Here is a 19,540-nt window from a genome sequence, read left to right as displayed (position 1 = left end):
ATAACTCTAAACTCTGATAGGACTTGAATGTGGCAATAGACCTTGGAGAGAAAAAACAAGGAAGTGAATATATACAGAATAAAAGAAAAGTATGAGCGGACTGAAAAACAATTGGTGGTGGTGGGGAGGTAGGATAGATTAAGATGCACTTTAAACTATAGAATCAAGGACTACCTTCTTAATTCAATACTAACTTCATACACTTGGGCTCTTTCTCAGTCGTCTAAAACTTGTCCTCTCCTTCACTGATCTGAAAGAACTGACCAGGTGAAAGTTAAGCCAGCCTAATGATGAGCTTTCTTCCACCATACTGTTTTCACCTGTGAACATTTTTCCAACTAGTGCAGATGCAGGCGAGGAGTCAAGGAGAAGACGGATTTTTAGACAATTGAGAAAGAGCTTCTGTTGCAGATAGAAATGCTATGAATAAAGTGGACATGATTCCTTATTTTCTACATGTCAGAGAGGCATGTTTGTTCTACATAGCACATTTCTATCTGAATGTTCCTTAACATTGCATCTTGCTGAACGCCCCCTTGCTCTAGTCACATGTACACAGATGGCATACCAAGATCACCATCTGGTGGTCAATTATTGTACTGCTATAACTTTTCTGAGAACGACTAGTTTCTATCTATTCAATCTGACCTTTTTTAAAGGGCAATTGCACTTCCTGTTTTGGCTTTTTTTCCCATCAATGCTCAATAAGAACTACTAGCAGCCATGACTGAAGGTAAATGAGAGTTGTGTCGGGGGTGTGGTTAGACGTGGGTGTTTCTTGGGTGTGTCTACCATTCAATCACAACAAACAAGTGCGGTAGTGAGTACAGCGAGGTAAGTTAAGATAGCTTTGCTATGGAGAGAACAAAGTTCAGTTCTATGTGTAGGCTAAAGCTAGTCCTTGATCATGACTCTCAGTTCTGTGTAGGCTAAAGCTAGTCCTTGATCATGACTCTCAGTTCTATGTGTAGGCTAAAGCTAGTCCTTGATCATGACTCTCAGTTCCATGTGTAGGCTAAAGCTAGTCCTTGATCATGACTCTCAGTTCAATGTGTAGGCAAAAGCTAGTCCTTGATCATGACTCTCAGTTCCATGTGTAGGCAAAAGCTAGTCCTTGATCATGACTCTCAGTTCTATGTGTAGGCTAAAGCTAGTCCTTGATCATGACTCTCAGTTCTGTGTAGGCTAAAGCTAGTCCTTGATCATGACTCTCAGTTCCATGTGTAGGCAAAAGCTAGTCCTTGATCATGACTCTCAGTTCTATGTGTAGGCTAAAGCTAGTCCTTGATCATGACTCTCAGTTCCATGTGTAGGCAAAAGCTAGTCCTTGATCATGACTCTCAGTTCTATGTGTAGGCTAAAGCTAGTCCTTGATCATGACTCTCAGTTATATGTGTAGGCTAAAGCTAGTCCTTGATCATGACTCTCAGTTCTATGTGTAGGCTAAAGCTAGTCCTTGATCATGACTCTCAGTTCCATGTGTAGGCTAAAGCTAGTCCTTGATCATGACTCTCAGTTCTATATCTAGGCTAAAGCTAGTCCTTGATCATGTCTCTCAGTTCCATTATATTACACAAGAGACATTGGACAAAGGCGTCTTCTGTAGGGGGAGTTTTGTTAAGATACCTGACACTTGGTCTGAACAGTAACATGCATTGTCTGTGGTACGGTTTTGGAAGCATAAGGACCTTATCTTTCATATCAGAGAGGGGAAAAAAACATTATACACCTTGATAAGGTTGGGGTTAGTGTTCCCACACGGCCACATCTCCATGTTACAGGTCTTGTTCATGGAAAACAGACAGAAGACAAGAAGAAACCACCTGTACTATGTAACATGCTCTGAACACCTGTGTGTAAGCATAACTCGTGAAGTGTAGTTGTCAGATGGAGGCGCACATAGCTGAATGAATCTGTGCTAAACTGATACAGTAAGTGTATGTTTTCTATTTGAAGAATTCTTTCTCGCTGATGAAAGATGAGGGCCATATGTTTCGAAAGCCGTGACGTAAGCGATGATTATTGTTATTTCTAAATATTAAATCACTGAGTCAGTATTGTAGTTCACATGAGGCAGTCGTTGGCTAAGCTAACGGCTGAGAACTGTAGGGAGAAGGCGGAATGCTGCCTAGTTTTTGAAAACCAGGCTTAAGCCTGCGCTGACCTTGTGTTTAGCCAAGCTGACAGCAGCTAGCTAGCATAGCTTGGTGTTAGCTGCAGCTGGCTATCCTAGCTAGCTGATATTTCTGTCAAATCAGTTTTTACTCAACAAGTCTTTCTGGTTAAGTCTCTAAGAGCTTTCCGCACCTGGATTGTGCAACATTTACCCATTATTATTTTCAAAATTCCTCAAGCTCTGTCAAATTGGTTGTTGATCATTGCTAGACAACAATTTTCAGTTCTTGCCATAGATTTTCAAGTAAATGTAAGTAATAACTGTACCTCGGCCACTCAGGAACATTCACTGTCTTCTTGGAAAGCAACTCCAGTGTAGCTTTGGCATTGTGTTTTATATTATTGTCCTGCTAAAAGGTGAATTAACCTCCAGAGTCTGGTGGAAAGCAGACTAAACCAGGATTTCCTCTAGGATTTTGCCTGTGCTTAGCTCAATTCTGTTTCTTTTTTTTATCCTGAAAAACTACCAGTCCTTAACAATTACAAGCATACCCATAACATTATGGAGCCACCACTACGCTTGAAAATATGGAGAGTGGTACTCAGTAATGTGTTGTCATGGATTTGTATTCAGGACAAAAAGTTCATTCCATTCCCACATTTTTTGCAGTATTACTTTATTGCCTTGTTGCAAAAAGGCTGCATGTTTTGAAATATGTTTTATTTTGTACAGGCTTCCTTTTCTCTCTATTAGATTAGTATTGTGTGGTAACTATATAATGTTGTTGATCCATCCTCAGTGTTCTCCTATCACAGCCATTGAACTCTGTAATTGTTTTAAAGTCCCCATTGGCCTCATGGTGAAATCCCTGAGCAGTTTCCTTCCTCTCTGGCAACTGAATTAGGAAGGACAACTGCATATTTGTTGTGACTGGGTGTATTGATACACCATCCAAAGTGTAATTAATAACTTCACCATTCTAGTAGGGATATATTCAATGTCTGCTTTTATTTTTATTTTGACCCATCTACCAATAGGTGCCTTTCTTTACAAAGCATTGGAAAACTTCCCTGGTCTTTGTGAGTTGAATCTGTGTTTGAAATTCACTGCTTGACTGAGGGCCCTTACAGATAATTTGTATGTTATGGTAACCACTATTATTACACACAGTGAGTCCATGCAACTTATTACAGTATGTGACTTGTTTTAAGCACCTTTTTACTCCTGAACTTAGTTAGGCTTGCCATTAAAAAAAGGGTTGAATTCTTATTGACTGAAGGCATGTCAGCTTTTCATTTTAAATTAATTTGTAAAATAACATTCCACTTTGACATTATGGGGTATTGCGTGTAGGACAGTGACAAAAAAATCTCAATGTAATCCAATTTAAATTCAGGCTCTAACCGTCTTAACCCTTAAAGTCAAGGGGTGTGAACTTTCTTAAGGCACTGTCACGCCCTGACCATAGTTTGCTTTGTATGTTTTATGTTTTGTTTGGTCAGGGTGTGATCTGAGTGGGCATTCTGTTGTATGTCTGGTTTGTCTATTTCTATGTGTTTGGCCTGATATGGTTCTCAATCAGAGACAGGTGTTTTGTGTTGTCTCTGATTGGGAACCATATTTAGGTAGCCTGTTTTGTGTTGTGGGTGATTGTCTATGTGTAGTGTTTAGTGTCAGCACTATTTGTTATTTAGCTTCACGGTCATCGTTTATTGTTTTTGTATTAGTTTTGCAAAGTGTTCTCTTTCTATTAAAAACAAGATGAACACATACCACGCTGCATATTGGTCCTCCGATCCTTCAAACTTTTCCTCCTCAAACGAGGAGGAAGAAGACAGCCGTGACAGGCACTGTAACAATGTGCAAATATTACACTTGTCGTTCGTCTTTTACTGTAATTCACAGCCGATACAGATACTGTACCTATCAGCATTTTGCCTGGCGGTGCTGGTAGGGTTAATGGCAGGAACCGGGTTACCGAGATTTACCTGGATTTTCCGCCCAAACCCACTGTAAGGATGATGAGAAGCAGGTACAGGGAGTGGACGTTTAATTAAATTGTATGCAGGTCTGTTTGAGATTCTGGCGTGCATGAGCCCCTTACTATCCAGAGAGTGGAACACCTGGTTCTCTGTGTTGTTGAACCACATGATTTGCTTACACTTTACAACAACTCTCATGAAGAGGCCATTATAAATGGTTTATAAATCAATTTGGTAGAAATGCTTAGGATATTTAGTTTAAAAGTGCTTCATTAATGTTAACATATAAGAAAATAAAGTATTGTATGTATTAATAGCATGTTGTCACGAGAATGTTCAATCCCAATGATGATAACAATCACTATAGCTTTGACCAATTCCCCCTAGGTTGTAAAGCTAGGGTTGATAAGAATTAGGCAAAGACTCAGATTCTGCAAAAGGTTCGTTGTAGTATATTCATGTGAGCTCTAAAGTCAACCAAAATTTTAACAGTCTTTATAACCCCCTCTACACACACACACACACAAAGACACACACACACAGAGACAGGTTTATCACTTTTCTACCAGCCTTGGCAGTTTCTCGTCGTTCTCTCCTCCCTAGATTAGAGAGGCCTTGGAAGGGCCCTCCTGTTGTCAGCTTTTTCAGAGTTATCATGTGTAGTCTACCAGCCTCTGTTTTCTCCACATATTTCTCCCTCTTAACTTGTCCCACACATGTATTATTGGAATATAGTCTTATACGTTTCAGGGTGTCATTCTTTAGTCGTTACTTTGAACATATAAATTGCCTTATCTTCATGAGTAATTATAACATACTAACAATTATTTTTAATACTGAATGATTTTTACAGATGATTCTTTGTTTTAACTATGGGTGTAGGAAGAACAACAAACCAAATAAATTATTTGGCATGGAGGACTGTGCTATTGTCACCCAAAAGGTCATCAGATCCATTGAAGAGCTGGAACAGTGTAGGGTGCATTATGAAAATCAACTGGGTCTGTGAGAACCAGACGCACAATCAACTGTGTCTGTGAGAACCAGACGCACAATAAACTGGGTCTGTGAGAACCAGACTCACAATCAACTGGGTCTGTGAGAACCAGACTCACAATCAACTGGGTCTGTGAGAACCAGACGCACAATCAACTGGTTCTGTGAGAACCAGACGCACAATCAACTGGGTCTGTGAGAACCAGACGCACAATCAACTGGGTCTGTGGGAACCAGACGCACAATCAACTGGGTCTGTGGGAACCAGACGCACAATCAACTGGGTCTGTGAGAACCAGACGCACAATCAACTGGGTCTGTGAGAACCAGACTCACAATCAACTGGGTCTGTGAGAACCAGACGCACAATCAACTGGGTCTGTGAGAACCAGACGCACAATCAACTGGGTCTGTGAGAACCAGACGCACAATCAACTGGGTCTGTGAGAACCAGACTCACAATCAACTGGGTCTGTGAGAACCAGACGCACAATCAACTGGGTCTGTGGGAACCAGACGCACAATCAACTGGGTCTGTGGGAACCAGACTCACAATCAACTGGGTCTGTGGGAACCAGACTCACAATCAACTGGGTCTGTGGGAACCAGACTCACAATCAACTGGGTCTGTGGGAACCAGACTCACAATCAACTGGGTCTGTGGGAACCAGACTCACAATCAACTGGGTCTGTGAGAACCAGACTCATAATCAACTGGGTCTGTGAGAACCAGACACACATCCATGTTGAACACTAGTTGTAATGGTTATGAGTCCATGGTTAAAGAAAGAGAAGTCTGGGATTGTCCAAGTGGCTGGGTGACTGGTTGCTTTGTTGTTTGAATCCCAGATTGACCCTTTATTACATCTATCTGATGGAGTTGTGTTTGATATTCATGTGAAGTTAAGCTGTTTTAGTTTAGTTAGTTTTATTTGTAATTAAACTGACATTATATCAGAAATTATTATGTAATCCAGTGCACTAAACATATAATATAAGTTAGCAGGTGTTATATTGTAGTGAATAATACATGTAAAGTCGTGGCCAAAAGTTTTGAGAATGACACAAATATAAATTTTCACAAAGTCTGCTGCCTCAGTTTGTATAATGGCAATTTGCATATACTCCAGAATGTTATGAAGAGTGATTAGATGAATTGCAAAGTCCCTCTTTGCCATGCAAATGAACTGAATGCCCAAAAAACATTTCCACTGCATTTCAGTCCTGCCACAAAAGGACCAGCTGACATCATGTCAGTGATTCTCTCGTTAACAAGTGTGTGAGTGTTGATGAGTACAAGGCTGGAGATCACTCTGTCATGCTGATTGAGTTTGAATAACAGACTGGAAACTTCAAAAGGAGGGTGGTGCTTGGAATCATTGTTCTTCCTCTGTCAAACATGGTTACCTGCAAGGAAACACGTGCCATCATCATTGCTTTGCACAAAAAAGAACTTCAAGGAGAGCGGTTCAATTGTTGTGAAGAAGGCTTCAGGACACCCAAGAAAGTCCAGCAAGCGCCAGGACCGTCTCAAGTTGATTCAGCTGCGGGATTGGGGCACCACCAGTACAGAGCTTGCTCAGGAATGGCAGCAGGCAGGTGGGAGTGCATCTGCACGCACAGTGAGGCGAAGACTTTTGGAGGATGGGCTGGTGTCAAGAAGGACAGCAAAGAAGCCACTTCTCTCCAGGAAAAACATCAGGGACAGACTGATAGTCTGCAAAAGGTACAGGGATTGGACTGCTGAGGACTGGGGTAATGTCATTTTCTTTGATGAATTCCCTTACCGATTGTTTGGGGCATCCGGAAAAAAGCTTGTCCGGAGAAGACAAGGTGAGCGCTACCATCAGTCCTGTGTCATGCCAACAGTAAAGCATCCTGAGACTATTCATGCGTGGGGTTGCTTCTCAGCCAAGGAAGTGGGCTCACTCACAATTTTGCCTAAGAACACAGCCATGAATAAAGAATGGTACCAACACATCCTCCGAGAGCAACTTCTCCCAACCATCTAGGAAAAGTTTGGTGACGAACAATGCCTTTTCCAGCATGATGGAGCACCTTGCCACAAGGCAAAAGTGATAACTAAGTGGCTCGGGGAACAACACATCGATATTTTGGGTCCATGGCCAGGAAACTCCCCAGACCTTAATCCCATTGAGAACTTGTGGTCAATCCTCAAGAGGTGGACTAACAAACCCACAAATTCTGACAAACTCCAAGCAATGATTATGCAAGAATGGGCTGCCATCAGTCAGGATGTGGCCCAGAAGTTAATTGACAGCATGCCAGGGCGGATTGCAGAGGTCTTGAAAAAGAAGGATCAACACTGCAAATATTGACACTTTGCATCAACTTCATGTAATTTTCAATAAAAGCCTTTGACACTAATGAAATGCTTGTAATTATACTTCAGTATTCCATAGTAACATCTGACAAAAATATCTAAAGACACTGAAGCAGCAAACTTTGTGGAAATAAATATTTGTGTCATTCTCAAAACTTTTGGCCACGACTGTATACCATTGTGTAATGTATTGTAGTGGATGTGGGGACTACACCCTCAACCAGCGACTGTCAAACCAACACCTTTATCGTTACACCAAGAGATATGAATCCCTTTACGAGATTGCTAGGTGTTGGGTTAAGGTCACTACAGTATAAACTCAGTATAGACAAGGTTATGAGGTTGCTAGGTGTTGGTTTAAGGCCACTACAGTATAAACTCAGTATAGACCAGGTTATGAGGTTGCTAGGTGTTGGGTTAAGGTCACTATGGTATAAACTCAGTATAGACCAGGTTATAAGGTTGCTAGGTGTTGGGATTAGGTCAGTACAAACACGGTTGTGGGGACTGTCTGGTAATTAGTCAAATATGACATTATTGGTGTAGAAAAAGTAAATTATCAGTAGGCAGGATGTATTATAAACATTATATTGTGAAGACATGTTTATTTAGTTAATAGCATTACACTGGACCAAAACCTGTCTAGCTGTATGTTGAATTACACTGGACCAAAACCTGTCTAGCTGTATGTTGAATTACCCTGGACCTAAACCTGTCTAACTGTCTGTTGAATTACCCTGGACCTAAACCTGTCTAGCTGTGTGTTGAATTACACTGGACCAAAACCTGTCTAGCTGTCTGTTGAATTACCCTGGACCTAAACCTGTCTAGCTGTCTGTTGAATTACACTAGACCTAAACCTGTCTAGCTGTCTGTTGAATTACCCTGGACCAAAACCTGTCTAGCTGTCTGTTGAATTACCCTGGACCAAAACCTGTCTAACTGTCTGTTGAATTACCCTGGACCTAAACCTGTCTAGCTGTCTGTTGAATTACCCTGGACCAAAACCTGTCTAGCTGTATGTTGAATTACCCTGGACCAAAACCTGTCTAGCTGTCTGTTGAATTACCCTGGACCAAAACCTGTCTAGCTGTCTGTTGAATTACACTGGACCTAAACCTGTCTAGCTGTCTGTTGAATTACCCTGGACCAAAACCTGTCAAGCTGTCTGTTGAATTACCCTGGACCAAAACCTGTCTAGCTGTCTGTTGAATTACACTGGACCAAAACCTGTCTAGCTGTCTGTTGAATTACACTGGACCTAAACCTGTCTAGCTGTCTGTTGAATTACCCTGGACCTAAACCTGTCTAGCTGTCTGTTGAATTACACTGGACCTAAACCTGTCTAGCTGTGTGTTGAACGTGTCTATGAATAAACATGGACCAGAACACTAGTGTGACATACAGGAAGGATTCTGGAATGTTAAGTAGAAACAGATTCTGGTTCTAGAACCTGGAGTGTATGAAGTTGAGTGTTCTGGAATGTTAAGTAGAAACAGATTCTGGTTCTAGAACCTGGAGTGTATGAAGTTGAGTGTTCTGGAATGTTAAGTAGAAACAGATTCTGGTTCTAGAACCTGGAGTGTATGAAGTTGAGTGTTCTGGAATGCTTTAGCCAGATGTTCTGGAGGAGTGTAATGTTGATTGTGACGTCATCACACCTTGACCACAGCCTTGCCGGTGTTGTCTCCCTGTAGCATGCCCATGAAGGCAGCAGGCATGTTGTTGAAACCACTGGTGATGTGTTCACTGCATCTCAGCTTGCCCTGAAAGATCAACACAAACATTTCATTCTCCCCGCCAGCATCATCACTACTGTCATCACCATCATCCTCGTCGTCATCACCGTCATATTCATCATGCTTACACAGTGTTTGACAACTGTTTTCATGGATTCACATGACTCTATAAAACTACCTTCAGAAGCAATCTTAACTGGAAGGGTTTCTATAGTATCCCGAATGTCCTGAACACTGGTAATGTAAGACTTTTTTTTTTTATTTACTTTATTTAACTAGGCAAGTCAGTTAAGAACAAATTCTTATTTACAATGACGGCCTAAGAACAGTGGTATAACTGCCTTGTTCAGGAGCAGAACGACAAATGTTTACCTTGTCAGCTCAGGGATTCGATCTTGCAACCTTTCCGGTTACTAGTACAACACACTAACCACTAGGCTAATTGCCACCCCTGCCAACAGAACACTGGTAATGGAACACTGGTAATGGAACACTGCTAATACAACACTAGTAGCAGAACACTGCTAATACACCACTAGTAGTAGAACACTGCTAATACAACACTAGTAGTAGAACACTGCTAATACAACACTGCTAATACAACACTGCTAATACAACACTGCTAATACAACACTGCTAATACAACACTGGTAATACAACACTGGTAGTAGAACACTGGTAGTAGAACACTGGTAGTAGAACACTGGTAGTAGAACACTGGTAGTAGAACACTGGTAGTAGAACACTGGTAGTAGAACACTGGTAGTAGAACACTGGTAGTAGAACACTGGTAGTAGAACACTGGTAGTAGAACACTGGTAGTAGAACACTGGTAGTAGAACACTAGTAATAGAACACTAGTAGTAGAACACTGGTATTAGAACACTAGTATTAGAACACTAGTAATAGAACACTAGTAGCAGAACACTAGTAGCATAACTGTAACGGCTGTCCTCCTCCTCTTCATCCGAAGAGGAGGAGCAGGGATTGAACCAAGGCGCAGCGAAGTTTGAACACATAATGAATTTAATGACAAGACGAAAAACGAACACGAACTATACTTGAAATGATACAAAATAACAAACGACGTAGACTGACCTAAACATGAGAACTTACATAGACACGAAGAACGCACGAATAGGAAACAGACTACATAAACCGAACAAACCGTATACAGTTCCGTATGGTGCAAACATAACACAAACACGGAAGACAATCACCCACAACGAACACTGTGACAACGCCTACCTAAATATGACTCTTAATTAGAGGAACGCCAAACACCTGCCTCTAATTAAGAGCCATACCAGGCAACCCAAAACCAACACAGAAACAGAAAACCTAGACTGCCCACCCAAAACACATGCCCTGACCATAATACACATACAAAAACAACAGAAAACAGGTCAGGACCGTTACAAGAACACTGCTAATGCAACACTGGTATAAAAAAACACTGGTAATAAAACACTGGTTATAGAATCCTGGTATTAGAATACTGGTAATAAAACACTGGTAGCAGAACAATAGTAATAGAACCCTGCTAGTAGAACCCTCTCTCTGTACCTCAGTCATCCAGGCCATCAGCCTCCTCAGTGACTGCTGGTGTTTGAGTTTCCAGCGAGCACACAGGAAGCCCTCCATCCTCAGCTGTTTGAAGATCATATGGGTGTGTACATACGGCCCTGAAATATAAATAAATACATGTCTGTGGTGCGGACAGTATACCTGTCTGTGGTGCGGACAGTATACCTGTCTGTGGTGCGGACAGTATACCTGTCTGTGGTGCGGACAGTATACCTGTCTGTGGTGCGGACAGTATACCTGTCTGTGGTGCGGACAGTATACCTGTCTGTGGTGTGGTGTCGTTGTACATGGAGATGCTTCCACACACAGCTATTCTGCCAAACTCTCTCATCTGAGGCATCACTACACTGGAGAACTTCCCACCAACCTGAACAGAGAGAGAGAGAGAGAGAGAGATTGAGCTTTGACACACACACAAATGTCCATACACACGCCTGTCCACACACACAAATAGTGTGTGTGTGCAGTGACCTCACATTCTCAAAGTAGCAGTCGTATCCGTGTGGCGCGGCCTCCCTGAGTGATTCCTCCAGAGAGGTGGCAGTCTTGTAGTTGAAGACCTGGTCAAAACCCAGCTCCTTTAGATAGGACACCTTGGTATCTGTCCCAGCACAGCCCACCACTCTGCAGCCCTGAGGGAGGGAGGGAGGGAGGGAGGGAGGGACAGACACTGACTCACTATACATTATGAAAGTCACTGGTAACACACAGAGACACATGGAATATAGAATACAACTTGTCCTCATCTTCAGGAAGTAACTAACACTGTGGAGACGTTGTGGGAACACTCTGGAAACGTTGAGGGAATGTTGTACCTTGATCTTGGCGATCTGTCCCACCACTGAGCCCACGGCCCCTGCTGCAGCGTTCACCAGAAGAGTCTCCCCCTTCTTTATCTCACACACCTCCTCTAGTCCATACAGAGCTGTCAAACTAGAGAGATATCATTATCATTATTATAACCACTACTGTATATCACACACCTCAACCACACAGGGCAGTCTGCATATCTATCTATCTATCAAGAGAGATCCATCCATCCATCCTACCCAGGCATGCCGATGGCCCCCAGGGCCAGGGAGAGGGGGATGTCCTGGGGCCAGTCGGGCAGCACAGGGGTCAGCTCTGCCCCATCACACACCCAGTGACTCCTCCATCCACAATCACTGACCACATGGCAGCCAACCGGGAAGCTGGGGTTATAGCTCTGGATCACCCTGGAGAGAGGGGGGGAGAGCGAGAGAGAAAGAGAGAAAGGTGAGTGTGTGTCAACATGAGTGTCAGTCAGTCTATAGTGTGTCAACATGAGTCTCAGTCAGTCTATAGTGTGTCAACATGACTGTCAGTCAGTCTATAGTGTGTCAACATGAGTCTCAATCAGTCTATAGTGTGTCAACATGACTGTCAGTCAGTCTATAGTGTGTCAACATGAGTGTCAGTCAGTCTATAGTGTGTCAACATGAGTGTCAGTCAGTCTATAGTGTGTCAACATGAGTCTCAGTCAGTCTATAGTGTGTCAACATGAGTCTCAGTCAGTCTATAGTGTGTCAACATGAGTGTCAGTCAGTCTATAGTGTGTCAACATGAGTGTCAGTCAGTCTATAATGTGTCAACATGAGTGTCAGTCAGTCTATAGTGTGTCAACATGAGTTTCAGTCAGTCTATAGTGTGTTAACATGAGTCTCAGTCAGTCTATAGTGTGTCAACATGAGTGTCAGTCAGTCTATAGTGTGTCAACATGAGTGTCAGTCAGTCTATAGTGTGTCAACATGAGTCTCAGTCAGTCTATAGTGTGTCAACACGAGTGTCAGTCAGTCTATAGTGTGTCAACATGAGTCTCAGTCAGTCTGTAGTGTGTCGACATGAGTCTCAGTTAGTCTATAGTTTGTCAACATGAGTCTCAGTCAGTCTATAGTGTGTCAACATGACTGTCAGTCAGTCTATAGTGTGTCAACATGACTGTCAGTCAGTCTATAGTGTGTCAGTCAACATGAGTGTCAGTCAGTCTATAGTGTGTCAGTCAGTCTATAGTGTGTCAGTCAACATGAGTGTCAGTCAGTCTATAGTGTGTCAGTCAGTCTATAGTGTGTCAGTCAGTCTATAGTGTCAGTCAGTCTATAGTGTGTCAACATGACTGTCAGTCAGTCTATAGTGTGTCAACATGAGTGTCAGTCAGTCTATAGTGTGTCAACATGAGTCTCAGTCAGTCTATAGTGTGTCAACATGAGTCTCAGTCAGTCTATAGTGTGTCAACATGAGTGTCAGTCAGTCTATAGTGTGTCAACATGACTGTCAGTCAGTCTATAGTGTGTCAACATGAGTTTCAGTCAGTCTATAGTGTGTTAACATGAGTCTCAGTCAGTCTATAGTGTGTCAACATGAGTGTCAGTCAGTCTATAGTGTGTCAACATGAGTGTCAGTCAGTCTATAGTGTGTCAACATGAGTCTCAGTCAGTCTATAGTGTGTCAACACGAGTGTCAGTCAGTCTATAGTGTGTCAACATGAGTCTCAGTCAGTCTGTAGTGTGTCGACATGACTGTCAGTCAGTCTATAGTGTGTCAGTCAACATGAGTGTCAGTCAGTCTATAGTGTGTCAGTCAGTCTATAGTGTGTCAGTCAACATGAGTGTCAGTCAGTCTATAGTGTGTCAGTCAGTCTATAGTGTGTCAGTCAGTCTATAGTGTCAGTCAGTCTATAGTGTGTCAACATGACTGTCAGTCAGTCTATAGTGTGTCAACATGAGTGTCAGTCAGTCTATAGTGTGTCAACATGAGTCTCAGTCAGTCTATAGTGTGTCAACATGAGTCTCAGTCAGTCTATAGTGTGTCAACATGAGTGTCAGTCAGTCTATAGTGTGTCAACATGACTGTCAGTCAGTCTATAGTGTGTCAACATGAGTGTCAGTCAGTCTATAGTGTGTCAACATGAGTCTCAGTCAGTCTATAGTGTGTCAACATGGGTCTCAGTCAGTCTATAGTGTGTCAACATGAGTCTCAGTCAGTCTATAGTGTGTCAACATGAGTCTCAGTCAGTCTATAGTGTGTAAACATGAGTGTCAGTCAGTCTATAATGTGTCAACATGAGTCTCAGTCAGTCTATAGTGTGTCAACATGAGTCTCAGTCAGTCTATAGTGTGTCAACATGAGTGTCAGTCAGTCTATAGTGTGTCAACTTGAGTCTCAGTCAGTCTATAGTGTGTCAACATGAGTCTCAGTCAGTCTATAGTGTGTCAACATGAGTGACAGTCAGTCTATAGTGTGTTTGCATCCACATGCCCGCCTCCCTCCCCCATAATGTGCCCTTACTTGGCAACTTGGGACCCAATCATCACGTCTCCCTCCTTCATCATCGTCTGGCTGTAGGGTCTCATGTAAGGATCCACACTGAGGAACACAGCCTCCAACAGCACCTGAACAGTGGTCTATTCATTAGTACACACCGTAGCGAAACATTTTGCAACTGAAAATATTTTGCTACATAAATGTATAATTTGTTAAGGGGTATATTCATTAGTGGACACCGTTTTGCAAAGAAAACACGTGTTTTTTGTTGGAAAATTCTGATTAGTCCCACCCCGTTTCGGCCCAGATAACCTGTTTCTAGTACAAATGTATTAACCACAGGTTATCAAGTCATTTCACATGCCATGGAACATGTTAGAAATGCAAAAGGAACGTGTTCATTTTGTGTGAAGTTCCCGGTAGGGCTTCAGTACGTGTCCAAGACCATTTTCCCCTCTGGGACATTAAAGGGCAATTCCGCCACTTTTCAACTTCATATTCTTTATCTCCAGCCCCAATCCAGTGTCTACATTTGAAAACAGTGTGTTTCTGTGATACTTGGTTAAAAAGAGAAGAAGGTCCTCAAAAAGTATTCTCTGTGACGTCACAGAGTAGAATTAAAACAGTGATTTCTTGCTCCCCACGTCACCGCAAAATCTCAGTGTTAGATAAACACTGTTTTTAAAAATATTTTAACTTTTGATGATGTCATCAAGTAGAACCTTTTTAAAGTTATATATTTTTTCTACAAAACATAGAAATGCAACATTTCCACATATGTGGACACTGGTATTGTGCTGCATATGATGAAGATACGGTTGGAAAAGGGTGGAATTGCCCTTCAAAGTCTATCCTATCCTCACCTGTCCATTCTTGGGCTGTGGCAGCGTCTCCTCCCTCAGATGGAAGTCACTAGCCTTGGGGAAACCCTGGAAGTGCTGGCGTAACGTCCAGGCCTTGGACACAACCATGGTGCTCTGCTCCTCTGGTCTAAAACAGTAGATCTGTAGAGACGGGCTGGAGGGAAGAGGAGGAGGAGACAGCGGTATGAGTGTATGAGAGAGACAGAGTTATGAGTGTATGAGAGAGACAGACGTATGAGAGAGACAGAGGTATGAGTGTATGAGAGAGACAGAGGTATGAGTGTATGAGAGAGACAGAGTTATGAGTGTATGAGAGAGACAGAGTTATGAGTGTATGAGAGAGACAGAGTTATGAGTGTATGAGAGAGACAGAGGTATGAGTGTATGAGAGAGACAGAGGTATGAGTGTATGAGAGAGACAGAGTTATGAGTGTATGAGAGAGACAGAGGTATGAGTGTATGAGAGAGACAGAGGTATGAGTGTATGAGAGAGACAGAGGTATGAGTGTATGAGAGAGACAGAGGTATGAGTGTATGAGAGAGACAGAGGTATGAGTGTATGAGAGAGACAGAGTTATGAGTGTATGAGAGAGACAGAGTTATGAGTGTATGAGAGAGACAGAGGGAGATATAGAACATGTGTTGTGTGTCTTGGGTTGAAATCACAGTGTAAATATTTGCATTCCTTTGTGCATATGCTAATAAATCCTATCACAGCTATGTTTACTCAGGGCAGGTCATGAAAACGACTTTGTCCCAATGTTTTCTCAGGGCAGGTCATGGAAACTATTGTTTAGCCATGTTTACTCAGGGCAGGTCATGAAAACTATTGTTATGACATAAAAACAGATTAAGCTACTTTGGGTTGGGAGCAAAAATACATTTTCATTCTCTACTGCAAGATATTGGACAATAAAGTATTATTCTTGTAATTCAAATGATTCTACTTCTTTACCTGAGTATGCTGATTACTGCAGCATAAAACTCAGGGGCGCAACTTTTGGTTTTAGAAGTGGGGGGGATAACAATAAATATATTATTAACAGCCTACCCGACCGCTCGGAGGCGTCCGCATGGTCCTAAAGCACACATTTGCCTCGTTTTGTATCACATTCCAATGATAAAACTGGGGCGGACAAAATTGAAATTTCTGCATGCCCCCTGTCCGTCCCACGTCCCCAGTGAAAGTTGCGCCCCTGATAAAACTGAAGTATGTTCAGCTATCCTAGTCTTCACACTCTACATTTTATTTTCTGATTGAACCTTTATTTAACTAGGCAAGTCAGTTAAGAACAAATTCTTATTTACGATGACGGCCTACCCCGGACAATGCTGGGCCAATTGTGCGGTGCCCAATCACAGCCTGATGTGATATAGCCTGGATTTGAACCAGAGACTGTATTGATACCTCTTGCACTGAGATGCAGTGCCTCAGACCACTGCACCACTCGGCAGCCCATGTACATCAAGTACATTCCTTACCTAGCTATATTTCACTGTGTAAAGATGATTAAATATTGTCATCTATGTTTTCCATTCAAGTATTTGGTAATTGAATGGAATAGACATCTAAGCACTGCCACTGTGGATTTCAGAAAGCTTCATTTCAGCTACTTTGCAACAGTGTTGCTATGGGTTACTTTATAGGTGGCTGTAACGACTTTCATCTCGAATGTCCACTTCATACAGAGAAATGACACCCCAGCAATGAACACCCCAGCTTTGCTTTATCTTGGCCAGGTCGCAGTTGTAAATGAGAACTTGTTCTCAACTAGCCTACCTGGTTAAATAAAGGTGAAATAAATCAAATTATAAATAAAAAAATAAAGCAGCCGTTCAGAATTAAATGTAGTTGTGATGAATGGAATGCAATATTTTATGGAATGCAACATATGCACGTGTTCAGACAAGACAACTCAACCCAAGGCTGGTCCCAGATCTGTTTGTTTGCCAACTGTAGCCAACATGCAACCAACTCCTATTCCTATAGTCGTTGTCTGTGGTTGAAGTTTAATTTTTGGTTTGAAACAGACGACCAAGCTATTATATGCTAGCCGTTATGCTTAATGTTAAACTGATCAATATGTGTTGTTAATTCAACGTTTCTCAGGCGTCAACATGCGGAATAGACCTACTTCAGCAACAACAACAAAAAGGCGAGGAGCGGAGGAACCCGCCCGTGGGCTACATGCGTGCTGGTAAGCATCTCATCCAAGCAGCCAGATAACGGAATGGGACTAGTCCTACTTTTAGCTAAAGCGAATCCTCACTCGTACGATATCCGTTAGTAAACGCGTATTTACGCCACCGCGAAATCGACTGAATGTGTGTAGGCCAACGTCTCCTAAACGCGGAACTTGTAAATTCGATAAACATTTGTACTAGACAAACACTGAATATTAAGGTAGAAAGTGTGGACATGTCTATTTACTTTACCGTTTGGTCCGTGCGTGCGCGTCTGCTATTTCAGTTCAGGCTCGCCCACGTCTGCTGGAGAAAGTTGGCTTGTAGGTGGATCTCAGGATTAGGTATAGTAACCGATCTGTCGTAGTGTCCGGAAGGGAACTGTGGGCTTTGTTACTGGCATTGGAGTTATAACGTTGCCTAACCTTTCACCCTAATATTTCCTCACCGACCGAAAATGCGGAATCATTGAACAGTGGCACGCTCTGCAGTGACAGAAGTTGTAGCCTAATGCTACGTTCATAACCAAGTGGAAAGGTAGTATTTGCCATGTACGACTGGGGGAAAAAATCCTCTTGAACGTCCCCTCCAACTGGTAATTACTAGAGGAAAACACGTCTATCATCCCGGAGCTCAGACTTCTCCCACATGCTGACCTTTGTCGTCATCTACTAAGAAAATTACTTCCAGAACAGCATTTTCTGCAGTTAAGTGCAACAAAACCTTATTTATAAAAAGTAATCTATTAATATGGTTTTGTTATAATTTGTTACAAGCATGATGTCCATGGTTGATGCAGCTTGTTGGCTTTTAGCCAGTTGCAGTTTCTCAAAGAGTTCAAAGCGTGTGAATGCATTCAACTGGTATTATGACTTCACAACTGGCACTTACCACCTTGCCACTTCTCTGTGAATGCAGCATTACTCCGTCAATTTATGCTGCATTCATAAACCAGTGGGAATGTGGTTATTACTAGAGGTGTGCCGAGTAGTCGGACAAACAAGTATAGTGAAGGAAATTAGCAATTCTTTTGATACGATTATGATCCGAGTATTCTTTTTATTATCCGTGATCGGAAACGCATCTGTCTCATGTCAGTCAGTCAAGTGAGGTGCTGCTACATCATCTAAATAGCTCAACTGGCTAGTTTGCCTGTCTGTAAAGAGAAGGGTGGGCTGTATATTGATCCTGCTGCACTGATTGGACAGAGTAAAGCTGTATGTCTCTGTCCACTCGCTTCATAATTTCACCCGATCACTTTCACTTCTGTTTCGGTGTGATCATTCACGTTAGCCTGCTGCTATGATAAATCACATGGCAAGGACGTTTGCTATCAAGCATCAATGTGCTTCATATCTAACAAACGAGTGAGGGTAGGGAAAAAAAGATAAAACGCCAACTCGCATTCTGACTGATAGCAAAATGTCTGCCCACTTCAAGTTGAGGACACACAGACACAGGTCGAACACACACACCCCCCGCAGCTCCTACTCTGCAGGTTGTTTGGTCTATAAATGTGCAGGGAGATAGGTATTTGCCAACATCCCCATGTTAAAACATTGACGTTTTTTACAAGCACGAGTATCATCCGATCCAACTATCAACGTACAGATATGATTACGAATACGAATACGGCCATGTCGGCACAGCCCTAATAATTACCAGTTGAATGCATTCACATGCTTTGACCTCATTGAGAAAGATAAGATAAGATAATGGCCAACAAGCTGCTAGGTAATATTTAACTAGGCAAGTCAGTTAAGAACAAACTCTTATTTACAATGACTGCCTACACCGGCCAAACTCAGACGACGCTAGGGTAAGCTAAGCTAATTGTGCCCCGCCCTATGGGACACCCAATCACAGCCAGTTGTGATACAGCCTGGATTCGAACCAGGGTGTCTGTAGTGAGGCCTCTAGCACTGAGATGCAGTGCCTTAGACCGCTGCGCCAACTTAGAAGTCCAAGAGTATACCAATTAGTGTTCATAAAACATATTAATAGATTGTTTTTTTATAAATAATGTTTTGTTGTTAAATTTAACTGCCTAAAATGCTCTTATCGAGATCATTTCCTTAGTAGGTGCAGAGGTCAACATGTGGGAGAAGTTGGAGCTCAGGGATTTCCCACTAGTAATTACGAGTTGAAGGGTAATTAAAGTGGATTTTTCCCAGTCATATGTGGTCAATATCACCTTCCCACTTGGTTATGAAGGCAGCATAACATTAAACAACATTAGTGTGCCCTAGAAATAGTATGCCAAATTCATGATATTGATTTACATTTGGATATTGTCTTTTTTATTTAAATGTTTATTATTAATATCACACATTAAGGCATACTATTTATAGGGATATTGGCAGCATATTGTAGGAAATGTTTCATTTTATTCTTCCACCTCAACATGAATCGATTAATCACTTTTAATTCTTACGCTTCGAACACAC

The 19,540-nt window shown here is 42.1% G+C and overlaps 1 protein-coding gene across 3 annotated transcripts in view; it reads right to left on the bottom strand.

The window, feature by feature from the left end:
• LOC129841598 (prostaglandin reductase 1-like) overlaps positions 1-17,616 on the bottom strand; it is a 297,002-nt gene extending 279,386 nt beyond the window's left edge. The window contains exons 1-10 of one of the 3 annotated variants that reach the window (XR_008757359.1): positions 17,346-17,614; positions 14,910-15,063; positions 14,071-14,174; positions 11,814-11,981; positions 11,580-11,697; positions 11,241-11,396; positions 11,026-11,131; positions 10,744-10,862; positions 8,219-9,204; positions 8,013-8,144 (exon numbers count right to left, since the gene is read on the bottom strand). Coding sequence is in view for 1 of the 3 variants with exons in the window: in XM_055909977.1 (XP_055765952.1) it covers positions 9,100-9,204; positions 10,744-10,862; positions 11,026-11,131; positions 11,241-11,396; positions 11,580-11,697; positions 11,814-11,981; positions 14,071-14,174; positions 14,910-15,017 (984 nt within the window). In the remaining 2 variants the exon portion in view is untranslated. Of the gene's footprint in view, positions 1-8,012; positions 8,188-8,218; positions 9,205-10,743; positions 10,863-11,025; positions 11,132-11,240; positions 11,397-11,579; positions 11,698-11,813; positions 11,982-14,070; positions 14,175-14,909; positions 15,064-17,345 lie in introns of those variants that run through there. The other 2 variants (XR_008757358.1, XM_055909977.1) reach the window with 2 other exon arrangements.
• Positions 17,617-19,540: the final 1,924 nt, after the last annotated feature.

Source organism: Salvelinus fontinalis, chromosome 42 (assembly GCF_029448725.1).
Source record: "Salvelinus fontinalis isolate EN_2023a chromosome 42, ASM2944872v1, whole genome shotgun sequence".
Classification (NCBI taxonomy): Eukaryota; Metazoa; Chordata; class Actinopteri; order Salmoniformes; family Salmonidae; genus Salvelinus; species Salvelinus fontinalis.
Note: the sequence above shows the minus strand (reverse complement) of the source record. Positions and strands in the feature narration are given on the sequence as shown.